Source organism: Rhea pennata, chromosome 17, assembly GCF_028389875.1.
Source record: "Rhea pennata isolate bPtePen1 chromosome 17, bPtePen1.pri, whole genome shotgun sequence".
NCBI classification, from domain to species: Eukaryota; Metazoa; Chordata; class Aves; order Rheiformes; family Rheidae; genus Rhea; species Rhea pennata.
The window spans coordinates 2,529,884-2,551,853 of NC_084679.1; the positions used below are offsets into that span (position 1 = coordinate 2,529,884).

Below are 21,970 nucleotides of genomic sequence, written 5' to 3' on the forward strand. Positions count from 1 at the left end.
TTGCAGGTTATCTGCTTTTAAATCCCACTTTTATGGGTTAATACACTGTAATTTGTATTTACTTGCAACAGAAATGTAAATATTTTGTACAAAAGGGAAAGCAAGTAAAATGGCTAATATTTCTCTTAAAGGAGAAAGTGCACTATTTCTCTTGCCTGAGAAATAATGCAGACTAAACCAAGTTGTCAGCTTAGTCTTTTTAGTTATTTTTCATACCAACAGGTTTTGAATGGAGGCATCCTGTTAACCTTCACAGAAGAGACAGCTTAGGGTCCCTTGTCATCTTGCCATAGCAATCGTCCCCAGAACTGCCAGTGCAAGGTTGATTGCCACCTGTTTTTAATATCTTTATTCTGCTTTTCTTGTATTAATAAACGCTTACATTTGGTGGAAGCGTCCGTAAAATGTCTTTCTTTTAGAACCAAGATCACATTAGCAGTCACTAGTTTCATTCCATTCTTGTGGCTTGTGTGACACTGCTGGCAGCAGTGACTTGGTATTTGGCAGGCAACAAGGCCTCTAATAAAAGCCTTGCCCAAGAACTGCTGCTGGTCACCAGCTGCTCCAGGAGGTTAATGGTCATGGATAATGACCATGGGCATGGGCCTGTACCCTTCCCACTCCTGAACCTCCTCCTAAAGCACAGAGGATGCTAACACATAAAGCAGAGTTCAGGGGAGACCTACTACAGGTAATAACAACGGAACATGAATTAGCAAAGAAAGATCGACTCTGTGGGACCGATCGTTTGGCCCCGGGGATAAGCTTGCCCTCAAAGCAAGTTTTCAGTCCATTCCCCTATGTCATTTCACATGAGAGATTTCTACTTCACGCTGTTTCAGGACATCATTAGATAAATTTTATTACAAGGAGTTTAAAAAGCATGAACTAATACAGCATTAAAAAGCATTTCACAGAACAAAACCATGGGATTAGGGCTCCTCCACTGAGAATCATGATCCCACCTGTCTGTGCCCTGGGCACTTCTGGTAACAAGGACAGGCATGCAGCTGAAAGCAGAGACCCCCTCCTCCCCACAAGGTCTATATGGCTTTGCAGAGACCTGCAAGGTACAAAATGAAGCTTCAGGAGGCTCAGCTGCAAGGTGCCCAGCAATGCCACCTTATTACTCTCTCCAGCTACTTGCTCCCGTTGAGAATGTTTTGAGCCAAACCACCCAGGCTGTAATTTATAAGGATAACTGCTCTTGCAGAGTTGGATGTTCTCCGGTATGCCTGCCAGGGAGCCTTTCCCCCTAAGGGACTCCAACAAGCACACAAACTACACAATAAATAAGTTACCAGGACCAGCTCCTCCCCCAGAGCGGTCTTGGCTTATATAGCTTGTTGTTTTTGCATCATACATTGTTGCTGTCTTCAGGATAACTAGCACATGAGCAGCAGGAAACAGACTTATGTCAAAGAAATTCTCTTGCACTGGCTGTCACAAAAAAGTCACCATGGAACATGTGGTTCCCTAGGTAGAAGTATATTTGCTGAATTGGGATGTTGCTAGTATAGATCACAGAAGTAAAAACCTGTAGGATACGCTCACAAATTAAAAATACATATAAAATGATCACTGCCTGTAAAAATTTGAATTGATAGAAAGTCTTCAGTGACATGACAATATAGCGATTACTTGCGCTCAGATAAGTAAATAAGTACTGTAGTGCATAGTAAGAGTGCGTAGAGTGCTAAATACGTATTTCATAAATGGTAGCTCATTTGTCCTCTGGATAACCAGATTCGGGGCTCTGGTGTTTTGCCTAGAGGGAAGGAAAAAAAAATGTTTTAAGAGTGCTTGATAAAAAGCAATTGATAAAAACCGCACTAAAGCAGAAAGGACTGTGATAGCTTATCATCCCAGCTTATCATCCCAGCAAAACCAACACAAGCAGCAGCAGCGGTCTGCTCACCTAGGCGCCACTTAATAGTGACGACGAGGCAGGAAATATCCCCTCTTCTTAACCAGTCACAGAGGATAAGCAAAGCACGCAGTAAGCAAATCAACAGCACTTCAACGCTTTGCACGTTACGACATTTCCACGTTTATTCCAACCTTGGACGGTCAGAACAGAAACCTGCCTGTTGAAGCATTCTGAAATGGAGCCACCTAGTCAGCATCAGAACACAACACCCGTCTCTTACTTCACACTGGGTGCTTTACCTTTGCATTCCTGTTCCTGAAGCTGACTGGAACATCCGACATCCTTCCTCCTTCATTTCCCCTGCTGTAGAAGAACATGGGAGCTTTCAGATCAAGAAAACCTGCAGAAACCTAGAGCTTTTACTGCTGAATAACCACAGTCCCTTTAATCCCAGGAGAGTTTGGAAGATCTAGAAGCCCTTCATTCTCCTCTTGGATCCTAACCCTGTTATCCCTGTTATTTTGGAGGCAGAAGAGCCAGATCCTCCGTTCGTTTTGCCTTTATGTACTTCAATAATGCATATGCACAGCAATAAAAAGTAAAAATAAAATAAAATAATAAAAAACAGCCAATTCAGGCTACATGCAATGCAAGCTGGATTAAGCAGCAAAGAAAGTAGATGCTGAACCATATGAGCACCACACTTGCATTTCTGGATTTCATTTTAGGTTTAGGTGTGTTTGTTCTTTGAAGCTGTAAAGAAAAAGCTGTTCCAGCCTTAGCGAGGTCTCTGAAAAAGACAGAAAATGAGACAGCTGCGATGGGTGGATAAGCATGCATTATCCCACGTTTAGGTCTCCAAGTGATCTTACCGCCCACTCTATTTTCATTAAAAAACACAAAAGTCTTTGCTGTTTGAGAGTCAGATAGGCACCAGCCAAATTAAACTGAGTGAAGCCCTTCCAGCCACAGACAAATATCAGCAAATCTACATTTGCACTGTGGGGAAATCCAGCAGAGGACTGGAAGGGATTTGTCACTATTTCTGCTGTTGGGTTGTCATTATCCAAAGATCAGAATGCACCAAGCCCAAAACTGTCCCCCAGCTTTTGGCAGAGCAAAGCTTGTACAGTGCCATTACAGCACCTTATCCAGTAGGGCAGGCGCAGTGTGGCTGCTGGAAACCAAAGATAGCTGTCAGGACCTCACCACAAACCTTACCCTGATCGTGTTGGAGAAGTTCTTGAGAAACAGGATGTGAAAGCTTCTGAATTAAAGTTTTGAGTCGGTCGTGTACGTGGTGGTGTCCCACTTAGAGGTTCGATTGCACCTCTGTTCTTCGGTCTTCCCTCACCACCAGCTCCCTTTCTAGGCTTCCCTCTCAAATTCAGAGCATCACTTGCTCTTCCTGCACCAGAAGAGGTCAATGGCACACTCCTGGCATTTGTCATGTTACTTAGTGGTCTGGTTCCTCGTGCAGGATAGCTGAGCCTCTGCTGCCTGAAGCCTTCTATACACCGAGGAGAAACATCTCCTGAAAGGAGAAGCGCACACATACTGGGAATAGCAAATGAGACACTAGAGACTATACAGATTACTATAAAAACTAGACCTAACTTCCATTCCAGCAGCGTGAAATTTCATAACCAAGATCCTTAGTACATTGAATTTCAGTGATTTAATCTTTCTCACATTAAAAATAGAACAACGGTAGACAACTGAAGATGTTTACATTTTGGAGAAAGAACAGAAGAACATCTATTCAGTTTGGAACATGAACAGCAATCCTGCAAATGTAAGGACAACAGTGTGCCTAAGTCTGCATTTTGCCCACACCTTGATGCCTGATTCGTCTCCTAGCCAGCTCCGGCGAGTCTCTTCTCTCTGTGTTGTTTTGAGAAGACAGTGGCTGCTGGGATGGCAAGCTGTCTGCCAGGTTGGCTGTGGCTGGGCGCAAGTCACATTGGTCCTAAAGCAAAAGATAAATTTGAGCATTTAGGTGACAGCTCATTCGGATTTCGTTTTTCCTACGAAAACATTGCAAAGCGTCACCTCTCAAAAAGCTTACTGTTAGTAGCGATGTGTACTTAAGAAGCAGATATTGGCTTGTTGACACCCACGTTTTCTCTTACAGATATAGTTTAAGAATAGCTACTAGCTATCACAGGACCTATGCAAAAATGGAACTGAAAGTGGCAGCCTGTCCTACTGAATAGGACACATCATTTGGGGCCTCACTGCAGCAAATCTAAGGCCATACTCTGTTATTCAGCCATCCATCTCACTCCTAAAAGCGACCCTGCAAAGCCAAGCATGTAGCAAGCATCCAAAGGGCTGTTAGTGCAATTTTGATCGAGTTCCAGGTATTAACCTTGTATTGGTGCTATTATGAACTGGAAAGGAAAAGATTCCTTACCTTTTTAGGGTACAAAGGGCACTACTTGGAACACAGAATGTTAAAAAGATGCCCTTTTGGTGGTTAGCAGACAGACTACATCATAACAACTCAACTCCGCTCACTAACTCTTAGTAAATCCTGATCATTACACACAAAATTCACCAAAACTATTAAAAGCTTATGGATAAAATAGCTTTTAGATTCTATGTTTCCAAAAATCATTAGATTCTGGGAGAAGTGGGGGAAAGAGTCTTCCAACAGCCAACTGAAATGAAGGGGAATTTCTATCCACCTTCTATTACAAGTGCTACTATTTAGCAAAGGATAAGGTCTGACATTTTATCAGATTTTACTATCAATAAGGAGAATAAAGGGAGAGGGGGAAAAAAAATGCGCACACACCCTCATCCAAAAAAGAAACCACCTTCATTATTTTATTAGCTAGGACTGTAAGAACCACCATCAATTCCCCAGTTCCTTCAGTCCTGACACAGGAAATGAGCAAGCTCAGCATTTTCACTTCTGTGACATTAGTCAATTTTAGAAGACTATTTCTTCTACCTGTACATCACTCCCCAAATCTGCTCCTTAGAGGGTGTACAGAAGTATTAAAGCACAAAGCACTTTAGTTCTTTCTGCTTTTTAAGAGTGTTGGACAAATGCCAGTTAATAACAGCTTAAACAGTACCAAGACCTAGTGCTCCCTCCATATTAGAAATAACAGACAGTGATCTACAGAAGAATCAGAATACTCTAACAGCTCTACAGTATGTACATAAACCCACCATTTCATAAACCCACCGCTTCTCTCTTAGGCATGGCTAGGCCTAGCTTCAGACATATTCAAGCTTTCGCCCTTTTCCCCTCCATCTCCAATGTTCTTCCATCCCCTGCTTTGCAATCTATGTTATCCACTCTCTTTCTTGCCTACACCAATTTTAGCCTGTACTCTTTTCCTACCTTAGCTGCAATTCATACCTCCTGGTTTCTGTGTTTTCAACATAACTTTTATGTACAAGTCAACCACTTATATTATGCAATTTCAGTACCTTTTCTTTAGCTTTCATTTTAAGAGTTTTCAAAGTAATTGCTCTTTCTTTTTAGTAAGAGCCCCAGCATGCCACAACATTCTAGATGAGACTCAACAGCCTTTGTTTAGGAAGATCTGGTATAGAGGACAATTATGTGGATTCCTGGAACATGCAGCCCCAAAAGATCACAGGAATTGCTGTAGTTGGCCTACTTCTTGAACAACTAGATTTGATACAACAGATCAAGTTTGGTCCCAGAATCAATTTAGTACCTGATGATGAAAGAGTACCTCCTCTTCTAATTGGATGCCACAAAATTCACATGGAATCATAATGTTTCCTTCTGCCTGGACAGCTTGGTGCCGGGATGAATAAAGAGATCTACTGCTTATGGACCCAAAATCAGGCAAATCATCATATTTTTGTGGATTTGGAGAAGATCTTCTTTTACTGAATGACGCAAAGGCACTTGCTGGATTACAGCCTGTCTGTTATGCAATTAACATGAAAAAAAATCAGCTATTCTGTTTAGCATAAATGGCCTTCTAAAAATCATGCTATGCAAAGAAAAACTGGCTACAGTTCTGACAGTATCACTGAGTGAACACTGTACCTTTTTTAAGTCATAGTAATAGAAAAATGCCTGTACTGCAACCCCCTAAATACAATACAAGAAGTACTAAACCTGATGAAGAATCAGGTCTTCAGCAGGGTAGAGCTCCTCACAAAATTCACACGGCAACATGATCTCATTGCCTGCAAGGTAAGTAAAAGGTTATATCCTCTACTATAAAGAAGTTCGATGCAATCAGATCAAATGATCTTCTAAATTCCTAAACAACAGATTCCTGTTCTGTGCCGCAGGAAGCACTCAGAGCAAGCACTGAGGAAAACAGTTACTCTAGCCCCAGTTGGCCAATTCCATGCATGTAAATTCAGATCACTCAGAATGAGAATAACCTTTTGGGGTCAAGTACGCATTCATTGGTCTGGTACAAAAGCCTATTGCCACCACAGATAATCCTTCAGTACCTTCTTCTTTTTAAAATAACCTGGTACTTCAGGTCTTCCCTCAGATCCTCCCTTCCTATCATGTTTACTCAACAAAAAGAGTTGTCATCTACTCATTTGTTACTAATATCTCAACCCTGGCATGCACAGACTGTTTCATTTTGTTTCTTAAAAAAAATCAGAATGACATCAAGTTAGAGATATTACTGTTTCATGTTGAATGAAAGACACTTTTGAAACCCCAGGATACTAAGAACATCTTTTACTTTTTACAAGTGTTTTAAGTTGAAAAGAATTTTAAAGTATCAAGATCAGAGTTCACTATAGCTTTTATTCCTTCCTTCCCTACTGTCTTGCTTTTCTTTTTTTGAAGAGGTATTATTAATTTAAACACTAGCATTGCTAAGTTTTCAGGGACCAGAAGATACAACTTAGAAAAGGAAAGAAAAATTCTAGAATATGTTATTCGTGCAGTGTCTAATCTCCTGTGTATTAATTATCTAAAAATGATTTAGAGGGAGTTGCAAAGAGTGCAACTTTGGCATTTTTAAAATGCCAGAAAGAAATCTTTAACAATCTAATGCCCAAGAATGCAGTCCTTCCCCACCCCCCCTTGCCCCAAACTTTAAGGGAGGATTAAAAAAAAAAGTCAGTGTTTATACTTACTTTTTATGTGGTTTGAAGTGGTAAAAGACTCTAGAGAGTCACAAGAGATGCTTGACTTGTCCACTTCATTAAGATAGGCAGATGGCACATGCTCTTTGGTGTAATAGTTTTTCCAGAAATCACTGTGAATTTCAGCTGCGCTATTACTGCGAGGATTATTCTCATTTTGTAGGCTAAGGGCTAACATGTAGTCTAAATTGGCATTCTGTTCTTCGTAAAGTGAAGAATTAACATTTTTATTTCTCTCCAGCTCTTCTAGTTCATCCTCTTCAAAAGATAAATATCAAATTTTAGAGAACATTAACCCTGTAACAAGCAGTTATCTTCTTAAACACATTATATCAGTTACACTAAGAGGGTTTCACATGAGCAGCCTTTCAAAGCCTCAGAAAGACACCCCCTGCATCAAATTTTGGAGGAGGAAGGAAGGGTCATCCCATTTTTGTTGGTAGCAAAGAAAGATAACTAGAGGAAAAGAGGAAAGTTGTTTCTCTTATGCCACAAGCTCACGTAAGGCTTGAACCTGAGAACATTTGAGCATTTTACCAGAAAATATAGCAGATTCTCATAACTTGACATTAAGACTGAACAGCTAGTTAAAACAGGCACTGAGAGCTTTCTGAAAGTTATATCGAGGAAGTTCTGTAACCTACATTGTGAACAAGGTCCAAATAAAATATTGAAGTCTAGTCCCTCCTTAGGAGGTTGAAAGATTTCAGTCCTGTTTCTTCAATGTATCAGGGAGAAAAAAAATCCTTTTAACGATATAGTATCTGAGAACAGTGGGAGTTATACATTTACAGAAGAAAACCCTGAAACACTTCCTAGTAGCAAGGCTGCAGTTAAAAAAGTAAGTTCCAAGAGAGGGCCCAAGCCTGAATTAATAATATCTAAAGAAAGGCTAAGCTTTTCCTTCATGCTGGCATATTTCAAATAGCTGCAGTATTTAATTTGTACTGATTATATGAGAATTTTAAATAATGCTTACCCATGGGTAAAAATCCTACTTATGAACACGCTTTCGAATTTAGTACTACTAGTCTACAAGTTATAGTTCTCTAGATTATTTAGCTTTATTAATAAACTCAGAAGTTATTTCTACAAGCAAGGCAGTCCTCTACAATGAGGACCATAATTTAGTATTCTGCAATGCTAAATCCCCTGAGCTGCTCAAAATATAAAGCAGAGCACACATTCAGCAGAGAGCTCATGGAAAGGGTATGTCTTAAAACATGACATGACCCTCTGCATGTTGAGGTAAGAGCTTAGAGGCTTAACTGGAAAGAGCAGAGGCATTTATAATCTCAGCTTATAAATCTATATGTTTGGCTTATATTATAAGGCTTATAAATAGGCTTCTATGGCAGAAACACTCAGCACTATATATGTGAACCCACATACAGATCTTACCTACCCTTTTACTTAACTGAAGCAAAGAAGAGTACAGCTGCTAAATAAAAATGGACAGAATTTGCAGTGAGCAAAAAACTCCAAATCATTTTTAAACTAGCTACTTGTAGTGATAATAGAACAGGCAGTGAGTGTACTAGTCTTTAACATCAGCAGGTATCTCAGCAATTCTCTTTTTAACTAGCCAATGTATTTGCAGTTCTATTCAACAGAAGAAAAACGTCCCACTCACATTGCCTCTGCAATTTTCATTATTCAGCATTTTCACATAAAGTAGTTACAAAACCTTAAACTTGGATCACTGTCAAATGTCAAATTAGAAGCAAACTATTACCCTTATCTACACCTTACCTTGATTCTGATTTCTTTGTATTGCTGAAACATTTCTTCTACTAATGTCCTTAAGTGTTTTGTCTCCTACACAGCTGCTGTAAAGCCGATTTTCTAGCACCCTGGGCGTTCTCCACAAAGGCCCAGTATAGTTATCTGATCTTAGCTGGTTTTTAATGTCTCGAAGGGAATGCAAATCTGCATCCTCATGCTCAAAGCGAGCCACTGTTTTGCTTACTCTTGCTTGTTTCACCTCTTTCCCACAGACTCGAGGATGCTCTTTCAGGTCTTTTACCATTATGTTAAGACCACACCCACCGCATGTCTCAGTTCTAGTTCCACAATAACTTTCATGATCACGAAGCTTATTGAATGTAAGCTGTATGTCACAGTGTTGACAGACTGCAAGACGTAAAGGGCACGCTGATGCCTAAAAGAAAGAAAGAAAAAAAAATGGATTATCCTTCACATGCAAAGGTGAGTGGGAAAGGTTCTCAGTTTGCTCAAGAGTTGAACAGTCTATTGTTTCTCTAGCCAGATAGAAAGTTACATCAAAGAATAGCCTGAAATAAGATACTATGCAAGAAATACAAGAACATGTTGTATAGCCTGTGTAATCATAAACATGCCTGTTGAGGTACTCTGACTATTCAGAACATTCTGTGTTGAATAACCACGGCCAGGAAAAACATGATAAAAAAATAAAAAGAATAATATATACAAAAATAATACAGGAAAGAAAAAAAAAAAGGAAAAGATTTTCAAAACTTTTTTTTAAGCTGCAATGTTTGAACAGCAGATTTGCATAGAGTTTTTTTTTAATTAGATTTTAGATATTGGTCTTGAGATTCAATGCTAATTATCTTTCATGGAAAGTAGTACTAGAAAGAGAAAAAAACTTAGTGTGTGCTAAATTAGAGAGCAGATTTACAGTGCATTTACTACTCACCAATAATTGCTTGCATACATTCTTTACTCTACATTAAATGCCAGGTAAGTTATCATTAAAAAGAAGTTAATTTTATAAAACTTTAAGCATATGTTTGCTTAAAGGTATGTGAAATATATGTTAAAATAGAAGACGATGCAGTAAGAGATCATCATTTGCTTTATAAACAAAAATAAAAGAAAGGCTCTACACACAAACTCGCAGAATAAACCACTTGAGGTGTTTTGCACTGGACATTTTCTCCAAGAAAGCATTTTTTCCTCACCAATAAGCAGACTTGCGTGGCAAATCTTTCAGAGCTACCTTTAAATGAGCCCACTGGAAGATAAAATACTGAAGCTTATAAAAAGGTAACCGCATAGAACTGGATTCAGTAACTCAGAAAAATCCCACTGTGTCCTATCTTAGTTTATTTTAAAAGCTTGTTCAGACACGATAAAACTCATACAATGACCACAGTGAAGACAAAAAAAACGTGTAAAGTTAAGGGAATGAAAAAACCCCATCAAGTTAATCACATTCCGTACTTCTGAAGTAACATACCATTTTTCCATCATAATCACTAATAAACACAAAACTACCCATCATCACAGATACCTTCTTTGATACAGAGGGTTGAGCAACTTCTGTGAAAGTTGCCCAACTTAATGAAAAGTGGGGAAAGCTGTGAAAAATGGTGAACACACCATTTTAAGGCAGTTTCCAACCAGATTTTTTCAGAGCTTAGAAAGTATGGTTAAATATGGCAAAGACATGCATAAATCACATGCTGGTATCCAGGTCTTGGCTGACAGAAAGGCTCCAGAATTAGAGATTGAAAATACTTCGAATACCTTCAAGGGTCTACAAACACAAAGTCCACCAACCTCATGATCCTCCAAGAGACTTTTTTCTATCTTCATACTACACTTACAGGTAACCTACAATAAACACATATCATTAGTTTTATTTCCATAAAACCCATCAATTTTTATAGGCAAAATTTGCTCATTACCTGCACATGTTCAGATTCAATATGTTTTTTCATTTCAGTCTTTGGGATTGATTCACTGCAGTAGCAACATACTCCAATGTTTCTGCTACAGTGGATTTCATGGATGGTGAAATTGGCAACCGGAATATCCTTTTTGCTAAGAGAGATACATAGAATTACTTTTCAGAAAATATGCTGACAACAACTTTGAGCAGTTTTTCAATGAAAACCCTAAGAAAGTTTTCTAAGAATTCGTAGTTTAGAGAAACGAGTAACTAAAGACAAATGTAAGCCCAACCAGGTCTCAGTGTTCAATATAGTCAGCAAATGAATGTATACAGCATGCAGAGGTCATAATTTTCACATTGCATTAAGATAAAAATCAAGGTGGATTAATTTCCTTATCCAAAAGAGAAGTTTTGTAGTATATACAAATTATCACAAAGTCCAAGTTAATAGACTAATTGAAAAGATAAAGGCTTCTTCTCAGAAAGAATGGAACTAGGAGAGAAGACCCAGTAGTGCTCTGCTTGGGAAAAACAACAAACAGCAGATGCTGTTACTCCAGACCTGCTAACTGAATAACAGCAACCATATTACTCTGCAAGTACCTGCAAGATTACCCAAGATCCCTAACTCACTTGATTTCAAGGATAGGTACTTTCCTATCTTCAGAAGGATGCAAAACTCGCAAACAAACAAACAAAAAAAAAAGGTCCATTTGAAAAAGAACAAGTGGAACTAAAGCAGTGGGAGCTTAGCCCTATTTCCATCTCAAGCAGGTAGCATTATTTTTAGATGAAAGTATCAGCCTCCCTTCCTTCCCAAGAAATCACCCTTCAAAATACCAAAATTAACTTTATAACTTATTACTAACTGCCCTTCTCTGCCACAAAGGAAAACCACAACAGCAGTTCAGTTTTATCCCTGGCCAGGCCCCAACAAAGGCAACAAAGTCCAGCAGCACTGTCTAAACAACACATACTCACTTCTTTGGAACAAACTAGGCTGATGTTGCAAGAAACTATTTAGATTCCAGTGTTTCTCTTTGAAAATATATCAGCTTCTTTAGTTGCTTGTATCTAAAAATGGGACTTCTGAGATTAGATCATTATCAATAAATGTATTACCAACACTGCAGCTTCCAAAGAAAGGTATTTGTTATTAAAGAGAAACAACTGCCACATCTATATGTACCTGCTGACTCTATTTTTAGATCTCTGCTTCTAAGCCTCACATCTGCTAAAGTAAAACTCAGAATCAAGTACTCTGTCCTCACCCCACTGGAGAAAAAAATCAATTCTTCATTTTTATTTACTTTGATTTCTCTCTAGCCACCTCTAAGTCAGAAACTTGAGTAATTTATTTGGAAAAGTGGCTTTATAAGATGCTAATACTCAAAAACGCAAAAACAAAGCTCAAAAGTTCCAAAAAATAAAGTATTTACATAATTAACTTGCATTTTCTAGTATTTCATAGCATTCGAAAGGAACATGTATTGCTTACTCATTTGACCTCTGAGCTTATCTGTCAAAAGCACAGCAAGCAACATGCAGCTTCACTTCCGCCAAGAATTCAGTTTCATTTCTTACCAGTTGCCACACAGCTGGGTTTCTGGCTCTGTAACCGCAGCCATAGCCAATTTAATGTCCGAGAACTGGAAGACAGTACAATGAAACATTTACAGTTTCAAATCTGTTCACAGGATAATTGCAAGACTAAGCTTGCTACCACTGGGTCTTTTGCGGTGATGCAGTAACACCTCCAATAAGTGGTACGCTCCATTTTCAGCGACTAGCCTGAAAGATTCCCCTGTTAGTCAGCAAGTCATTTTAGTTCTGGTTTCCTCGGGCTTTGCAGAGCCCTGGGAATCCCAGCCAGCTGAGCAGCAGCTCCCCGGCAAGGACTGCTCCCCTCGGGGCGGGGGCACTGAGGCGCACACAGGTGACACAAGCTCCCACCAGACCACCGGGGCAGCCCCCGGGGCAGGGGGGGGAAGGGGGAGGACATGGCCGGATCCTAATACCTGGGGAGGGCTGGGGCACCCCTTTCCCTTCAAAGACGGTGGTGGGCTGGGAGCACTCGCACCTCATCATGGGGGGGGGGGGGGAAGACTCCCCCTTACCCTCAAAGATGGGGGTCTGGGGACTGCTGCACCTCACTGAGGTGGGGAGTCACCCTCTTCCCCTCAGCTCCGGGGGGCAGGGGTGGCTGGGGGCACCTCCTTCCCCTCAACCATGGTGAGAGGTCCTGGGGGGACCTCCTTCCCCTCAGCCATTGGGGAGGGGGGAAGGTCCGGACGGGGGGGCACCTCCTTCTCCTCGGCCATGGCAGGGGTGACTGGGGGGCACCTCCTTCCCCTCGGCCATGGCGGGGGTGACTGGGGGGCGCCTCCTTCCCCTCGGCCATGGCGGGGGTGACTGGGGGGCGCCTCCTTTCCCTCTGCCATGGGGGGGGGTGACTGGGGGGGTACCTCCTTCTCCTCGGCCATGGGGGGGTGACTGGGGGGCACCTCCTTTCCCTCGGCCATGGGGGGGGCTTGGGGGGCACCTCCTTCCCCTCGGCCATGGGGGGGGGGGCTTGGGGGGCACCTCCTTCCCCTCGGCCATGGGGGGGGGGGGCTTGGGGGGCACCTCCTTCCCCTCGGCCATGGGGGGGGGGGGGCTTGGGGGGCACCTCCTTCCCCTCGGCCATGGGGGGGGGGGGCTTGGGGGGCACCTCCTTCCCCTCGGCCATGGGGGGGGCTTGGGGGGCACCTCCTTCCCCTCGGCCATGGGGGGGGGGCTTGGGGGGCACCTCCTTTCCCTCGGCCATGGGGGGGGCTTGGGGGGCACCTCCTTCCCCTCGGCCATGGGGGGGGGGGCTTGGGGGGCACCTCCTTCCCCTCGGCCATGGGGGGGGCTTGGGGGGCACCTCCTTCCCCTCGGCCATGGGGGGGGGGCTTGGGGGGCACCTCCTTCCCCTCGGCCATGGGGGGGGGGCTTGGGGGGCACCTCCTTCCCCTCGGCCATGGGGGGGGGTGACTGGGGGGCACCTCCTTCCCCTCGGCCATGGGGGGGGGGGCTTGGGGGGCACCTCCTTCCCCTCGGCCATGGGGGGGGGGCTTGGGGGGCACCTCCTTCCCCTCGGCCATGGGGGGGGCTTGGGGGGCACCTCCTTCCCCTCGGCCGTTGGGGGATTACGGGGGGGGGGGGGGGCACCTCCCTCCCTCAGCGGTGAAGCGGCTGGAGGCACCACGGCGGTGGTGCTTCTCGAGGAATCGACCCCGCCACGAGAAGGGTAAACGACCAGCACACCCCCCCCCCCCCCCCCCCGAGCCCACTCACCAGCTCTTCAGGAATCAAACACCGGGCCCGACCCGGCCCCGCGCTTCCTACCGGCCCCGCCGCGCCCGCCCTCCGCCTCCCCATTGGCCAACGCCGCGCCGCGCCGCATGCTGATTAGGCGAGGCGGTTGCCGCTCACTGGGAAAACTGTCCCCGCCTCCTGTGGGCATGGATTGGCTGGCGCAGACGTCACTGGGCTGGTAGCTCCGCCCCCCTCGGTATTTGAATCCAGGTCCCGCCCTTCGTGGCCTAGTCGGGCCTGGGGCCGGGAGGGCGGCGGGCGTCTGCGGGGCGGGGTGGTGCTTCTGCCCCTGCGCCGCCCTGACGATTCCTGTGGCTGTTTTTTCTTTTTGTTAGCAGTTGCTCTTGAGACAAAACCATCCCCTGTGACGGCCCTCCTCAGTCCACACTCGCTGGTGGCACACCAGAATTCCTATGCGTTTCAGCTTTCACCTTGCCAGGCTAAGCCCCAGCTCCTCTTGCGTTTGCAATTCTCCAACGGCCTGTTCTTGCAGCCCTTCTGTCTCTTGTGTGCTCTGTCTCTTGATCGTACAAGGCGAGCTGCCTTCTGTCTTCTGATGGTGTCTCACTAAATCCTAGGACCATAACACGTTCCAGGATTGAACACAGGGCAAAGGAAGTCAAATTCTGGACAGTCCTTCTTGCTGTACTTCAGGAAAGCTGCAGTAACTAACCAGCCTATGTAACAGGTTAGAGAGCAAAACACAATGTAGTACTGAAGGGTGCAATGACAACGTTGAAAAGGGCTATGGTATAAAATTCATGTCCTTCACCATTTTGAAGTCCTGATTTCTCGCTTTGATGCCAAAAGAGAATTTTCATTTTCATCTTTTTTAGATACTGATAAACTATATCAATCTGTTTTCTCACTTTAGGATTGTAATCTCTCTCAGTGTGTGTTTGAGAAGGGTTCCACACCTCACCAAAGGAGTTGTCTGACTGCATATATCAGCAAGGTATAGAGAGAAAGTATTTTGAAAAATATCCTGAAGTATACCAATGTCTCTGCCTCATCCTAGGAAGACGATGTGAACAGGCTGTATATTTGGACTTTGGAGCTTTGCACTATATTAGAAGGGAAGAAGGCATACAGAAGAAAAGATGTGATTTTTCCAAATAAAGTTATCTAGGAAAAGTCCTCTCTCCCTTCATAGCATGCAAGTTATGACGTGAGGAAGGTGAGTGCACTTTGGCACAGGACTTCAGGAAGCCAGGAAAGGATTACACAGAGCAGCGCCTGAGGAAAGGGAGTAACAGGGGAGCAGCCCTGCCCGCAACAGTTAATCCCCTGTAAAACTTGCCTTTAATAGAAAAGTGAAGCAACTCCAAGTCAAATCCAGCTTTACCTTAAAAAAAAAGGACTGATAACAAATGTTGCTAACTGTGTAATCTTCTAAAAGGAAATCAGCTTCTCTGAGCAAGTGCAACCACAGAGCAGCTTCCTTTGTATCGGCTGCAGCTTTCATCTGACCAGGATCTCTCTGAACAAGAAGGTCGCTGAGGCATTGTACTGCTTTGCAATAAAGGAATCGCCTAAGGCAGGCTTTTGTCTGCCCCCCTCTTCCCCCTCCAAAAAAAATGCTTTCTGAAAACTGCATTAACATGAGCAACTCTGTATCACAGACTTTACTGAAAGGTCCCTAGATAGGAATAACGCTCAGTGAGAAATGTTTCCAATTAGTTGATTATGAATATTTGATTTCTGATTACCAGTCTACTGACTAAAGAGTAAATTTCTCCATTAATTATATTAGAAATTAGCATGAAGGAATGTTGGCAAACATTTGCAGCATCCCTTTCTCCCACATTCTTCTCCTCTATGGTAAAGTTGGACCTCTCTGTGAAATTGAATTTCTGATTTCAAAAAAAATGATCTTCTGTATTTACAAAGGAAAAAGCCCATCATCTTTATTATAGTCTCAGAATCTGCTAGATTGTTCTTAAAAATCCAAATTAAAAAAATGAAAAATAAGGCAGCTTTTCCATTTTCTCAAAAGCTAAACCAAGATATATTTGTAACATGGGCTTCACAGAGAATTTTGCAGGAACTGTTGGAAGAGTGAGGAATTCGAGGCACTGCACTTGGTGACTGCAGTTCATGTTGGAAAGGTGTGGCACATAGGTGTAGAGGGTACAGCACAAATTTCAGTACTGACAAGCAGATGCAGGTCAAGTTACACTACAACTAAGCCAGGCCCAGGAACTGTTTCCTTTGCTTCACCTTGCCTTTTCTGAACCTAAAACAAGTATGTTCTCTTTGCTCATCAAAGAATGGAGCTGCATCTCTGTGAGTAATGAGTAGGAGAAAGAGAGTCAGTTCCTACGAAACAAACAGTTCCTGTGAAAGAAAGAAAAGGGATCAGATAGTCATTATAGCTGCAACCTTTCACAGAAACTATAGCTTCTTGGAAGACATGTTGTAATGCTTACTTGAAGTAATTAAAGATCAAATATTAAATCCAATTGAACAATAATTCATGGCAGTAGTTCCATTTGTATGCTGTTACTGAGTGCATCAAGAACTGGTAATTCACATACAAAACTAACGATATTTTTCTGTACCCACAAGCATTGCCAGATCAGCAAAGGAATCTATAGTCTATCTAACTCACTATTCAGTCTCAGCTGTCAACCAAAACTGTAGTAAGTGAGGAAAAAGGATGACCAGACAGATGACTTCAGTCTTTATACTTCTCTTTCCTTAAGTCAAAGAACACACGCACTTTGTACTTTGTCATCATGATATTCAAGCTGCTTGCAGATAGATGACGTAATGACTATAGAGTTCAAGTTATGGAGCCTATTTATAATGCAAGTTATGGAATGTTTTATAGTTTTTTTCAGGTCCAGTGAGTATCCATGTCTATTGTCTCTCTTCTGCAAGCATTAGCTAGGCACATCTTGCAACAGACTATTAAATTATTACTACAGGTTCCTACTAAAACAAAATGTATCTTTGATATCTGTTATGGATTACTGACCTTTTGATAGGAAAAGTGCTACCATCCACTTATTTAGCATGGCTGGAAACAATTTAGATTTGATAAGTCTTGTTCTGCTTACCAGGACAGGATGTTATTTAATGTAATTTATATAAACACTTCTAATGTTTCTTTTCAAGATGGTAGTGAGATTTTTATTTGGTCAGACATAACAGCATTCCTCCTTCTGACCAACAAAGATCACTGAACTAGGCTATGACTCAGTAGTGGAGTGTTTTCAAATGTCCTTGATCATTTCAAACAACAGTTTAAGAAAATCACCTTATATTGCCAAGCCATACTTAACTAGCTGAATGGCAGTAGGAAAATGGATTCTGCACGTACTGATGCAATCATTAATTCTCAATAAAAGCAGCAGATTTATGTGCTTAAACAAGTTTTGATAACCCATTTAGCTCTCTTCAGTGAGATATAGCAGAGTCCCTAATATTTTCATATTTTCCAAATAACTTACAAAATATTTATTAATGATTAATGAGCAGAACGTTAACTAAATATAATTTTTACATTTTATAGAAAAGTATGAGCTACGTGTAGCCACCAATTTGGGATGCTCAGTTTGAGACAATAAAACCCTGGCTTTATAAAGCACTAAGAAATTACATGGGCTTGCTGAATTCAGAGCACAGCTTTAGTACTTCTCTGCCCTTTTTCAATCTGCAGCTTCTCCCTCTCCCCCAGCTGATCTCTCCCCATGCCTTTGCCAGAGTCTGCTCTTGCAGCCCCTCTCATGCCTTTTGCACTGGAGTCAGGCAGCTTCCCTTTCCCCTCTTCCGAGGCCTGCCAACGCAGGCGTGGGCAAGGTCAGCCGGCTTGTTCGCGGCTTCTCGCGTCCACGCTTGGCCTGGCAGAGAGCAAGACAAAGGCGCAAATTCCAGTGAAAACCCTCCTCTGCCCGACTGCAGCCCAGTCAGCAAGGGCAGAGCCCGTCCTCTATGAATTCGGCTACCGAAACGCGAAGTCTCAACCGTGTATTTTTCCAAAGGCCCGTCCGTAATCTGGTGTAATTCAGGCAAATTGTCATAAGCACGCTAAAAGGCAGGTTGCCAGAGCCGGCGGCCGCATCCACACGTCAATTCCTGATCCCGACCGTGAGGCCAGTCGGGCTTTAACATTCGTTCTCGGAAACAAGGGCAGCGCTGACCGGAATTGCCGTGAGGCGGACGGACAGCAGGGTCAGTTTGAGACCAAACGCTTACGTTTTGGCAAAGCCTGAAGTAACCAAGAACCGGTTCCTGTGATGGGCAGTGGCGGCGGCGGGCGCGGGGTTACCTGCCTCAGCGCCCGGCCCGCCACGCGGGACCCTGCCCGCGCCCGGCGAGGCGCCTCGTCCAGCCAGGCCCCGCGCTGTCGCGACAGGGCGCTGGGCACAGGCGGCTCCTATCGCGACAGGCCTCGGCGAGACCCGCAGTGAGGGAAGGCCTGCGGCAAGGTGAGTCCGAGCAATACCGCGACATGCCCGCGGCGACAGGGCGGGCGCGGCCGCCCGCGCCGTGAGGGTGAGGAGGAGGAGGGTGAGGAGGAGGAGGAGGAGGGTGAGGAGGAGGAGGAGGAGGAGGGTGAGGAGGAGGAGGAGCGGCGGGCCCGGCCCGGCCCCGTTGCCCCCGCCCCCGGCCGCGGCCGGCGGCTGCGCACTGCGGTTCTGCGCTCTCATCATGGCGGCGCGGGGCCATGTGCAGGACCCCAACGACCGGCGCCTGCGGCCCATCTACGGTACGGACCCCGCGGCGGCCCCCTCGCCGCCCCCCACCCCCTCCGCGCCGCCGCCGCCGCCGCCTCGCCCGCCTCCTCCCCCCTTCCCCCCTTCCCCTCGCCGCCCCGGCCGGTCGCCCGTTGCGGCGGCGGGGCCCTGCCGGCGCCTGAGGCGGGGCCCCGCGCCAGGCCGCGTCTCCCGCCTCTCCGCGCAGCCCGGGCGGCGGGCGCGGGTCCCTCCCCACACGCACCGCGGGCGGCAGCGAGGCCGGTCGGTGGGCTCGGCCCGGCCCGGGGGGCCCCGCGGGCGCGCGCGCGCGCGCTGCGGAGCCCTTGCGGCCTCGCTGGGCTTAGAGGGGACCGGGGCGCCGCTGGCGCCTTTGCCGGAGCGGGCAGAGCGGCCGCGGATCCGCCCGGGTGCCCTCGGCCGGGGCCGGGCCCTTCCCTGGGCCGCCTTTGCCGGGCAGCGCCGTTTGCCCGCTGTGCGCCGAGGCTCTGGGGCTGCCTGTGGCGCCGCGGGGAGGTCAGTTGGGAGACGAGGCCGAAGCGTTGGCGAGGAGGCGGCCCGGGGCAGGAGCTGCCCGCGTTCAGCTGCCCCCGGATGTTTTGAAGTCTCTCACCTGCAGTCGGGATTGCTTAAGCCGTTGTAGACGAGCTTGGAGCTTGTCTTTGCTTATGTAAATAGTGAGAAAGAGGCTAAATAAATAAATAAATAAAGCGCTTCCCCAGGCTACGGCATCGCTTCACCCGAAGGGCAGAAGAACGGATAAAGATTTCAGGAAAACGTCCTTTTTTTTTTACCAAAGGCCAAAACAAATCAAAACAACCTCTCCTTAGCGACAGCAGGACTGCCCCGCTCCTGGAGCGAGCGTGGCTGTGGCTGGGAGCAGCCTGGGGCGCGGGGAGCGCCCTGTGCCGCAGCCTTGCCCCGGTGAAGTCGCTGAGGACACTTGTGTTCGGTCAAAAGCCGGACTGTACAGTTGCGTTAGAGTGAAATGTTTGTTGCATAACTGCCGTTGCAGCTGTGCAGTTTACATTTATGTAACAATTTTAAGTTTTTTTCTTAGTTTTTTAGTATATGTTGTGATTGCCATTTTTATTGGTGTGCAGTTATTTGCATTATAATTTGTATAGTGTCTTAAATGTTGTTTTAAAAAAAATTTAAAAAGGTAACTGAGATTAATTCCAATGTGTTAACTCCAGAGAGTATAAACACTAGTGAGATATCTTTAAAAATGCTTGTCGCCAGCTCTAGAAAGCATCATATCCAGTTTTTGGTGATGCAGAACCCTAAATAAGGTACGTATTTTTAAAGATATAAATGTTTGACTTTACAAAAGTCATAAAGTGGATATGTACAGCATGAGGTCAAGGGACTGGTCATTTCACTTAAACCAATGCTTTTCAGTTTGCACCTTGAGCTTTGATTACCTAGGATTCTTTGCCAGATATGTTTATCTTTCATCTTAATTCATTGTGCCTTCCTCTGAAAGTTAATATGTTGCATTTCCAGGCACTATCTCCATCTACAGATGTGCTACTAATATAGACTTCAATATCTTTCTTTATCTTAAATTCCTTTGAAACTTGCCAACTACTTCAGCTTCCAACAAACTTATTTGTTGTTAGCAAAGTACAGTCTTTATAGTGTGCTGCAGTTTAGAGAGGTTTGTGGTTTGTTTGATTTACTTTAGAAGACCTAAAGCAGAGATCTTATCGGTACAGCTAGTTGTAAAACAACTCCAAGACAGCCAGCAAAGACTGGAAAATGATTTGTGTGTATGTGAACTGTGCAACACAGAGCCTTAAATCAAAAAAGCTCTGCCAGTGCATCCTCAGTATATTCTATTTTTGATTTTCTTTTTTTTTTAATCCTCTTCACTGATAAGTGTGTGGTTACTTTTAATTTTAAAGGTGATTTACAGGTTTTTGAAAATTAAAATGGTCATCTAACCCATGTAAAGACAATGTACTACTGTTTCAAACTGTCTGGATGTTTTATCCAGCAACATTTTGGTTAGTGTGGGCAGGCTGCCTCCTCTGAGGTTTAGTCTGTACTGGTCCCATGAGTCCTATTTGCTTTACTCCAAATCTGCACAGCTCACTTGGGCATGGGAGCAAGTGTTAAAGTTATTGAAAGAAAAATCATTAATATAGATGTGTGCTTTGTACAGCATACCAAGGAATTACTAAAGGTCGCCTCTCAACTCAGTAAAGGGTTCCCTCTCACAATGAGAGCTACAGTCTTGAAGAGAAAAAGATGTGTAATGTAATTTTAGTTAACCCTTTGGGAAAGGGCCAGAATAGCAGGAGCAGACTGTTCTTTTTGGCCTGTCAGGTGCAGCTAAGCTTCTGTGCTAGGTTTAAGTTAATAATCTTTGAGGGAGGGGAAGGAAATGGGGTCTTGTTCTAATCTAAAATTGCTTGTTTAATTTAATGTCTGTACTTGTGTAATAATGTGATCATGCATTGTAGGTGAAGCTGAGAATGATAATACAAAGCTGAGAAAAAGAGAAAATGAGACAGGGTGTTTCTACAACTGAAGTTTTTACTGGATAGTGGAATATTCCCCTAGAAAATTTGGAAGCTTCACTTTTTTTGTCTTTAAAACTGATCTGCATAAAGCATAGTGATACCTCATTAGGGGACAGACTTGCTCTGCCTGAAGTGTGGGTCATATGGTCAAGTGTGTCTTCTCACTTCATGCTTCAATAGATTATGAGTGCCTAGTTTTTAAACTACTGCTTGTTAAAAGTCACTGAAAACTCTCCCAAAGGCATACCAAATTAATTTCTACTTTCACTAAAAGAGTGTAAGCTCCATTGCTATGGAACCCACTGCGTTATATAGCTCTTTTTGTTGTCATAAAGATCTATGTGGAGTAATTACAAAAGCTTGTTTGTTCAAAAAGACTAAAACTAATACAGTGAGATGAGTACAAAATAACATGTATCCTGAACATTTGGTTTGGTAGTAACTGTAAAATGAAAATGCATTTTGTACTACTGGCATAACAATGCCTGCTCCACAAGAAAATTAGAGATAGCGTTCCAAAACGGTCTTAGTTTCTATTATAATACTATATATGTTCTTCTTACACAGATTATCTTGATAATGGCAATAATAAAATGGCAATCCAGCAAGCAGATAAATTGCTCAAAAAACATAAGGATCTTCACTGTGCAAAGGTAAGTGTGACTACTGTTCATTGATCTCGTTTGGTGAGCATAGTTCTGAGATCTGGAGTGCCTCACTGCTTTTCAAGAACTGTCTGTGATCTTTCACAAACCAC

The 21,970-nt window shown here is 44.0% G+C and overlaps 2 protein-coding genes and 1 long non-coding RNA gene across 10 annotated transcripts in view; 2 read left to right on the forward strand and 1 right to left on the reverse strand.

The window, feature by feature from the left end:
* Positions 1 to 836: 836 nt before the first annotated feature.
* Positions 837 to 14,041, reverse strand: TRAFD1 (TRAF-type zinc finger domain containing 1). 2 transcript variants are annotated; one of them, XM_062590221.1, is made up of 12 exons: positions 13,965 to 14,041; positions 12,231 to 12,295; positions 10,660 to 10,795; positions 10,532 to 10,585; positions 8,738 to 9,146; positions 6,977 to 7,243; positions 5,985 to 6,055; positions 5,572 to 5,787; positions 3,707 to 3,839; positions 3,092 to 3,404; positions 2,170 to 2,233; positions 837 to 1,768 (listed from the first exon to the last, which is right to left on the reverse strand). In XM_062590221.1, the coding sequence occupies exons 2-12, from the start codon at positions 12,272 to 12,274 to the stop codon at positions 1,724 to 1,726; spliced, it is 1,752 nt and encodes a 583-aa protein (XP_062446205.1). In that variant the 5' UTR covers positions 12,275 to 12,295; positions 13,965 to 14,041; the 3' UTR covers positions 837 to 1,723. The 2 variants fall into 2 exon arrangements, with proteins under 2 accessions (XP_062446205.1, XP_062446206.1); XM_062590222.1 differs by lacking the exon at positions 10,532 to 10,585.
* Positions 12,465 to 16,458, forward strand: LOC134148280 (uncharacterized). 5 transcript variants are annotated; one of them, XR_009960184.1, is made up of 4 exons: positions 12,466 to 12,582; positions 13,956 to 14,181; positions 14,321 to 14,673; positions 14,860 to 16,458. It is a non-coding gene; the product is annotated as an uncharacterized LOC134148280 (long non-coding RNA). The 5 variants fall into 5 exon arrangements; XR_009960182.1 differs by having other exon boundaries at positions 12,465 to 12,582; positions 13,956 to 14,673; XR_009960183.1 differs by having other exon boundaries at positions 12,465 to 12,582; positions 13,976 to 14,673.
* A 2,183-nt stretch (positions 16,459 to 18,641) lies between these two features.
* The window catches only part of NAA25 (N-alpha-acetyltransferase 25, NatB auxiliary subunit), a 34,478-nt gene continuing 31,149 nt past the window's right edge, over positions 18,642 to 21,970 (forward strand). For 2 of the 3 annotated variants that reach the window (XM_062590498.1, XM_062590499.1), the window contains exons 1-2: positions 18,642 to 18,699; positions 21,781 to 21,866. In XM_062590498.1, coding sequence (XP_062446482.1) covers positions 18,642 to 18,699; positions 21,781 to 21,866 — 144 coding nt within the window. Of the gene's footprint in view, positions 18,700 to 19,959; positions 19,978 to 21,780; positions 21,867 to 21,970 lie in introns of those variants that run through there. The other variant, XM_062590500.1, reaches the window with a different exon arrangement.